The following is an 8,533-nucleotide window of genomic DNA, read 5'->3' on the forward strand; positions in this document are numbered from 1 at the left end:
ATTCAACCTAAAAGAATTAACTTAACCTAACATGATATTTTATGGTCATTTCCATTCAGCAAGCCAGTTTTTTTTTTTTCACCTTTTTGAGATTCTTCAATGAATTTTACTACAATACATCACTCATATACTTTTTACGGTTTAAATAACTGCTTCTGTAAAAATTTCACTGAATAGGTCTCTGTCTCTCAAATAACTTCACCTCGTTGCATTCTATCACTACTTCATAAAAATACATGAAACTCACGAATTTTTAAAAACTTTGAGCTTATATAAGCAGCAGCTACTCTAGAAGTAGTACTTCCAAATGTTCCAACTTCAACGAAAAAGTCTTACTAAGCAGTGATATTTAATAAGAAAAACTGAGATAATGAAAATGCTTTAAAAAATGGTCAATTTTTCCAATAAAAAATAGTCATTCATAAATATTAAGTACTAATAACATGATTACTAAAATATACACCAGAAATATATTTTTAGTTTAAACTAAAAATATACACCAGAAATTAGTATCCTACTAGGTTTTGGATATCAATCAATGAAACTGCATCTTCTCTTTTTCCCTTCTAAACAATGATATTCATCAAAGTTGAATCGAAAATCTACGATACATTCATCTACCGGCAGAAAATTTTGTGCACCATTGGAAAGTTTGATCATATTTTACACAAGGACACCCTTGCACACAACCTAAAAAAAGCTCATTGGAAAACGCAACACAAACTAGTAGAAAAAGGAAAGAAAGAGTCTTGGAAACCAAAACCAAATATGAACAAGTTGAGTGTGATGAACCAAAAAGCTCAGAGGTGCATTCCCAATATAAAAAAATGAAAATTGCGCATACAAATTGTGTATGTAGTAGGGTTCCTTCAACTTGGACTTGAAGCAATTTGGGAGGGTTCTTCTACTTCTCTTACTTCTCTGTTAGAAGAACTTCTCCAAAACCCAGTGCTGTAAAACTGGTCCCACATCTCTTTCTCGAGCGCGCGCGTGGCGTCATCGTTGTTATCAAGCTCCGTCGTCGTCGAACATAGCCGTTTGACGTCAACGGCGTCGTTGGCGCACATGGGGTATATTCTGGACCCGCTAACGTCGTCGCAGCACCCGCACGAGCAGTGGCGGCGCGTGGGCTTCCTCAGCCCTTCCTTCAGCATCTTCTGGTGCCGCCGTTTTTTCAGCACTCGCCGGCACAGCCCCGCGGGGACCTTGTAGATTGCCAGGAGAAGGAAATTCGCCACGCCGCAGGGGAAGCAGCAGCACACCGCCACGCACTCCGCCGCCGTGCCTCCCACCACCTCCCCCACGCGCGTCGCCGCCTTCGAGGGCCGCCGCTGCTGCAGCGGCTGTCGCCGGTTCGTCGACCCACCTGGCTGCCTGAGAATTATACCGTTCGACATCCGTGGGGGCGATCAAAGATTCAGTCTTTTAGGCTTATGGATTTCGGGTTTCAGATTTTGAGCCGTGTCGGCTCTTTCTTTCTATGGGTGTGATTGGTTTAACCTTGAAAGTCAGTTGAATTAAAAGATAAGAATTATTATTTCTTAAAAAACGTGTATGGAAACTAGTGTGTCGGTTTAACCTAACATTAAATCAAACACAGATATATTCTAAGGCTTTGCAGATATTTTACTTGAACACTGTTGAAGAATTGGTTGAAGCTTGAACGTAATATAAAGATTGAAGAAAGATTGAGTTAATAGGGTAGGGGCATAATTTGAAGGGAACGGGGTTTAACAGCAATGGGTTTGGTTTTTTGGTGTGAAAGGATTTTTATTTTGTGAGTAGAATTTAGGTGTGATGTGAGGGGCATTACTAGGAGAGACGTGAAATATGGAATTGAAAAAAAAATAAAAATGAATGGAGATATGGGTGAGGGAGTGTAGCTAAATGAAGAGGGTGAAGAAGACGTGGACTCTAACAAATAACGTCCTTTTCCTTTACACTTCATCCATGCGGCCTGATCGGGCCCGGAATTTGTTTTTTAAACGTAAAAATATGTAATCGGAACTCAATTTTGGTTGAAGAAGATAATCCTTACAAAAACAAGTTGACTTTTTTGTATGTGACGAAAAAATTGAAACAATATTTCTGGTTTTAAATTGCTTTTAAGAGATTCATTTCCTTGTATAAAAAAATTTAATGAATTCCTTGTATAAAAAATTTAACGAATATAAATTAATTTTATTTATTAATATTAATAAATGCTAATGAATGTAATTAAATATTAATGGATAAAATATGTATGGAATTCCCGTAAAATTTAAAAAATATTAATTTCATTTTCATAAAAAAAAATTGTATTAATTTGATCTATGTAAAAGTAAAATATATTTTTCTTGATTTTTATTCAAAATTTCATTAGACGATTTCTTTATATGACTAACCAATTTAATTATTTTTGTTGTTCACTTTGTCAAACGTACACAGAAGACACCAGACATTATTTAATTCATTCTCGAGATTTTAATCACCACAAATTATTTAATTAATTTATAATCAAATTAGATATATAAGTTTGTCAGTCACTTCAAATCACTGTTTATTAGAATTACAATAAAAGAACAACAAAAATATATTTTATTTTTATAGTGACTAAATTAATACGAAAATTTTTATGAGGATGAAATTAATACTTTTAAAATTTTAGATGAACCTCCAAACATATTTTTCGCTAATATTAAATTATATAATTAATTTATACTTTTTATGGTCTCAAATATAAGAAAGAAAGAAAATATGACACACTAACTAAGATAGTTAACTGCATCAATTTCAAATAAAAGGAATTTTTTCCAACTTATCATTCGTTAGAATTTGGTATCATGGATAAGAATGAGTCATTGAAATTAACACCTCAATTAAATAAAAGATATTTTAGAAATAGTAATATTAAATAAGATTAAAAATAATTAAATTTTCTTATATTTAACACTATAAAAAATGTGTTTTTCTTCTTCTTGTATTTGAGACCAAAGGTAATATTTATTAATATTAAATTATTATATTCTTTGGAATATTAATAATGTATGTGTATTCATTTATTAGTATTTAATAATAAATTTATTAATACTAGCATTCTTAGACTCCATCATGAACCTCATTCACAGGCAATGGTAACTTTCCTTTCAACACACCTTGCGGGTGGGGGAACCAAAGTGCAGATTTTTTAGTTAAGCTAGATGCCTCTAGCAATGCAACTTTATTTGTTTTAGATTCTAATCCTCCTGCTTATAGAAATCGATCATCATCTTTATTTGCTAAGAAGTAAATCATGTTTCTTAATTCAAACAAATATTACCTTCTTTATTTTCTTCTTTTCTCAAATTTTCTATTTATGAAGTTTTGTAAATATTCTTAAACAAGATTTTAATTTAATTATTATTATATTTTTAAAATATTATATATTTTCAATCAATATTTTATTTATTAAATTTCATAATTAATTAAAATGTGGATAACGAGTATAGGCATTTAGGTATACAACGGGGAATGACACAAATACTAAGGTTATTATCCACTCGAGCATGGATTCTGGTATGATTTTTTTTAAGTGCATGTACGGAATGGAATATCTGCCTAAATGGTCATACATATTCATTGTCATCCCTAATTTGATATTTATTCTTATGATTTTAATATCAATTGAACCGAATAATTTAACAAGTTGTAACATAGAAAATAATATATATATATATATATATATATATATATATATATATATATATATATATATATTCAAAATTCAAATACACTTTTAACATACATTTGACGTATCCTCTCATGCTTTCAAGTTTTAATATCCATTAAAATTTAACTTTTTATTTCTTTCAACCTATCATTTTCTACGTCTTTAGTTTTAATTTGTATTTCAATATTGTTTTTTTAAATCAATAATTAAAAAATAACAATATAACATAATATAAATTATTTATCATAAATTTAAAATAAATTTGTATGCTTAAAACTATTTATTTACTATAGATTTTAATTATTACATAATTTATATATTTAAAAATATTTATAATAAAATAAAGTAGTTATATAAAAGATCGAAACATTTATTACGTGCAGTGCGAATGCTTAAACACTAGTATATTGCTATTAAACTTCTAGCTCCTATTAGTGGCCTACGAAGCCAAGATAAGATGTTGGTTCCTCGAGAGAAAAAAAAAGAGTAAATATCTAATTTATTCATTGAATTTATAAAGTAGTAACACTTGGGTCCTTGAATTATCGAAAAATAAAATTTTCTCTTAATTTGTAAAATGTGTAATAAATTCATCTTATCCTTAATTCTCATTTATTAATCTAAACAGATTTATCTATATGTCATGAGACTTGATTACATGTGACATCACGTACACAAATAAATAACTACATTGGTAATAAATGGAATGAACTAATTTGTCACCAAAATTTTAATGGACCAATTTATCATTATCACACCAAATTTCTCCACCTCTTCTCCTCTAATAATTGTTGGTCACCTCCAAAAATGATTTTCGACGACAACCTTGCATTTCAATTTTTTTATTCTTTTTCTTTTCTTGCCACCTACTTCCTCTCCATTGATCTCCCCTTGCTGAAATTTCCTTTCGCAAATCATGCATATCCTAAAATGCCAAATTGAGGCTATTTCTCAAAACATAAACAACATCAAACTAATACACATTATCGAGAGTGCATCATACTTGACTTGACTAATCATCAATATAACAAGAACCAAATGAAAATGAAAAAATAATCTCAAAAGCTAGAAAAAATATCAAAATCTCAACAATAGTCATTGTGGTCCAACGACATTGCCACCATTGCCGATGGCACCCCTTTGTGTCGCTGGAAGCCACCAAGGAGGTCCTTCCATGTGGCAACTTCTCCATCATCCACCTCTAGTAAGGCAACAACACCATCACCATGTATGCGCATGTCACCAACGATATCTAATGGCCACACCAAATCCATGAGTGACCAATTATCCATGAGAACAACAAGCTTCAATCATGATTCTCTTTCACCAAGACTTAGTTCTTTTTCTCCATCCAAAGCTTCAAACCATTCTCTCGAGAAAAGAAGCCACTAACTCAAACCTTGGTGAGAACCTAACACAGGTTGGGCCTCACAATGTGTTATGTTCTAGGAAGAACAAAAAAATCTTAAGCAATGGAACTAGAAAAATGAGGGATATCAAGAGTTTGTCAAACCTTGAATTTGAGGAGCTAAAAGAGTTCATGGATTTGGGGCTTCTTTTCTAAGAGAAATAAAGACTCAAGTTTGGATTCAATTATTCATGGGTTGCAAAGGCTAGGGAAGAAGGAAGAGAAAGTCAATGGTGGAAGCCTCACTTGTCAGTGGCGAAAGCTTGCTTGTTGTAGGTGATGTTGTAAGTGAAGGCAGTGGTGGTCGCAAAACCAAGGTCGGTGATGACAATGGTGATGAGAATGGAAAAGAGGGAGAATGAGAGTGAATGGTGTTGTCTGGAAACGATAGAGGCCGAAGAGAGAAAATGTTGCATTTGAAAATTTAGTCCCTCCACCTCTCTAAGACACAACAATTTTTTTGATGACAAATAGGTTTAGCAATGTTGTATAAGTTTAGCCGTTTGAGTTAACGGAGAAAATTAACAGTAGGATAAACTTATCGTACTTTTTATAAATTGAGGTACACTTTTTTAGATAATTTAGGAATCCAAGTGTCAGTGTCTTGCAAATTCAATAACTAAATTGAGCATTTATCCAAAATAAAAAGAAGAAAAATGTTGGTCCATTTTTCTCAACAACACTGCTATGGCCTACTAGTGCATCTAGGGTAAGAAATTTTATTATGTGCAATACTATAGGTTAAAATACTAGTTTTTTTGTTCTTTTTTATCCACAAGATTAAAATAATAGTTAATATATAACATTTTGAAGTATATACTTGATTGTGTTGAAAGATTCAAAGATTTTCACCAATAAATTTCTAGCTCACCAAACAAGTGAACTTGACATCACTTTCATCACAAAATCTTAAGATATTAAATTTGTGTGTTTTTCTTACTTGTATGTTGCTCAAGTTGCTAATTCATATCTAATTGTGACTTTACTTCCACACTTATACACTAGTATATTGATTTAGTAATAATTTTAGGGATGATATAAGTACATTAATTAATTTAGTATGAGAAAATTTAGAATACATTCGTGATTGATTTTAGTAATTTCATAATTAACTAGTTAAAGCATCTACAAGACCACAACGCAGTTGCTTGTGTAAGTCACCTAAAAAAATAAGTTTGACGTAATATTTTTGTACAAACATGTTTGCTTAACTTTTTTTTTTTTGATCGATTTTTCAAGTCAACAATTAGCAAAAAAACATGAGAGTTAACTATTCACTTTAGTAATCTTAATGTTTGGACTGGATTTTTATGTGGGGTTTTTTAATCTATTTTTATGTGGTCTAAACAATCTATTTAGATTAAGTTGTTTATCTTATATTAATTGACCTTTATAATATTACATCATAATTAAATAATTCATATATATTTTACTAATAGTATGATTTTAAGTTACTGTTGAATTACTCCCCTTAAATGGTAAGAAAATATTATTTTCACCCATAAATAATCGTTACTTATATAAACATCCGAAATTTAATATTGAATAATTTAATATGATACGCAAATCATCTTCAATAGTAAAAAAAAAATAAACAAAGATGTCTAAAATTAAAAAACTCGTTAAACAATGAGCGTTAAAATGCTCTAATTCATTCAAGTAATCCCACTGACATTCTAAAATAAACTCATTCAGGATAATAGAATCAAGATTGCAGCAGAACAATCGAAGTGAACCGAACAGTAAAAAAAAACTTCTTTACACAAATTCCACCCAGTACCGTTGACTAAAAAAAACATGTAGTGACTGTCAGGGTGCTTCAAGGGATAAAAAGACCCACAAAGTGAACAAAAGGATGCTGACAAAAGCTGGGTTCGTGCGTGTGGTTTTGAAGACGAAGAAGGTTCACCACTGTGGGGCTAATAATAGTACTATAGTACTTAGTTGCTTGGAGTATTGATGGAGATCACAATTAATGCTTCTGTTGCGTGGAGCTTTGCTGTCTTGAAATGTTGGTCAGCGGTAATGAAACTAAGTGGATATTGACAAAAAAATAACAATTGTCTAATATATATTTTATGTAGTAGATGATGTATTTTTTTTTCTTGAACTAGAGATCATTTTTATTTATTAGAGATTACAGTATTTTCTAGCTCATTAGGACTAATTTCGTTGACAGTGTGTAATTGTTATTCATCAATTGTTTTTTTTACACATTATGAAAACACAACAGAGCAGCTTTGTATTACTGCGTGAACCCTGTGGGGTTGTACATGATGCATCTGATTATCTGCGTGTATTTTTTTTATTGACCAATAATAAACAATTAGCAATTTTGTGTGAGCCATTGGTTCATTAATTAAGTCTGGTTATACTGTCCCTGTTAAGTGTTAAGTACGTGTGTTGCAACTTGCAACACAGTTGTAGAAGTCCTAGCTAGTGGTGCTGGTGCATTAATATGGCATATCAAATTGCTATTGGTTGGTATTATTGAAATTTCTAAAGTGATATTGCAATCCGATTCTTCCCTTGTTCGTGCTTTTATCAAAGTTTGCTGCCTCATTTCTGGCAAGTGTTGTAATTTAAGTGGGCATCCTTTGGGTTTGGGCAATAAAGATAAGCCCTAATCCAGCTTCTTCAAATTTGCAATGGAGGGAGGAAAATACAAGATTTATACAATGAACCATTACGAGTCACAATTATATATGGCATGCACTTAAATGACCGGTTATTTTTCAAGAAGGGAAAAATATCAAACATTTTTTTTTTATTTAACACACTTTGAATACATTCCTTTTTATTGATTTTTTTTTTATAGAAATTACTAAATTAGTGATCCCCTATTGTTCATTAAACTTAATATATATATATATATATATATATATATATATATATATATATAATTACTTTAAAACATTATTCATTTAAACACTCTATCTAACACATTTCTTAAAATTTTCTTTAATTGATTAAAATTTATTAAAAATTATAAGATTGGGGGAGAGAATCATTAAATATATAAAACCCACAAAATTTTATCAATTCTAATAAATTTTAATCAATAAAAAATAATGTGTTAAAAGAGTGTATTAGATAATGTGTTCCTAATATTTTTCAAAAATAACCCTTTTGTTTCAATTTTCTAAGAGTAACGAATTTAGAAATTCAAAATCAACTTCTAAAAAATACAATAGGGTTTGGTAAATTCAATATATCTCCTAAGTGAGAACTAGGGACTGATAACTCAAATTATTGAAATCTATTTAAAAAACAGACATTTTTTAATATATGTTTATCCGTAAATCAGAATATGGAGATTAATTCCCATGTAGATGTAGGCACCACTCCATGAAATAATAAAGCTAATGTGATACTGTAGAAAAAATATAAACAACAACTATAGAATACTATTATATTAAGAAAATTTAATGGGTCTC

At 30.6% G+C, this 8,533-nt stretch overlaps 1 protein-coding gene across 1 annotated transcript; it reads right to left on the reverse strand.

Annotated features, from left to right (window-relative positions):
* Positions 1-531: 531 nt before the first annotated feature.
* LOC102660779 (uncharacterized) lies at positions 532-1,886 on the reverse strand. Its single transcript, XM_006577656.3, has one exon. The coding sequence runs from the start codon at positions 1,395-1,397 to the stop codon at positions 870-872; it is 528 nt and encodes a 175-aa protein (XP_006577719.1). The 5' UTR covers positions 1,398-1,886; the 3' UTR covers positions 532-869.
* Between the last annotated feature and the right edge of the window lie 6,647 nt (positions 1,887-8,533).

The sequence above is a fragment of the Glycine max genome, chromosome 3 (assembly GCF_000004515.6).
Source record: "Glycine max cultivar Williams 82 chromosome 3, Glycine_max_v4.0, whole genome shotgun sequence".
NCBI classification, from domain to species: Eukaryota; Viridiplantae; Streptophyta; class Magnoliopsida; order Fabales; family Fabaceae; genus Glycine; species Glycine max.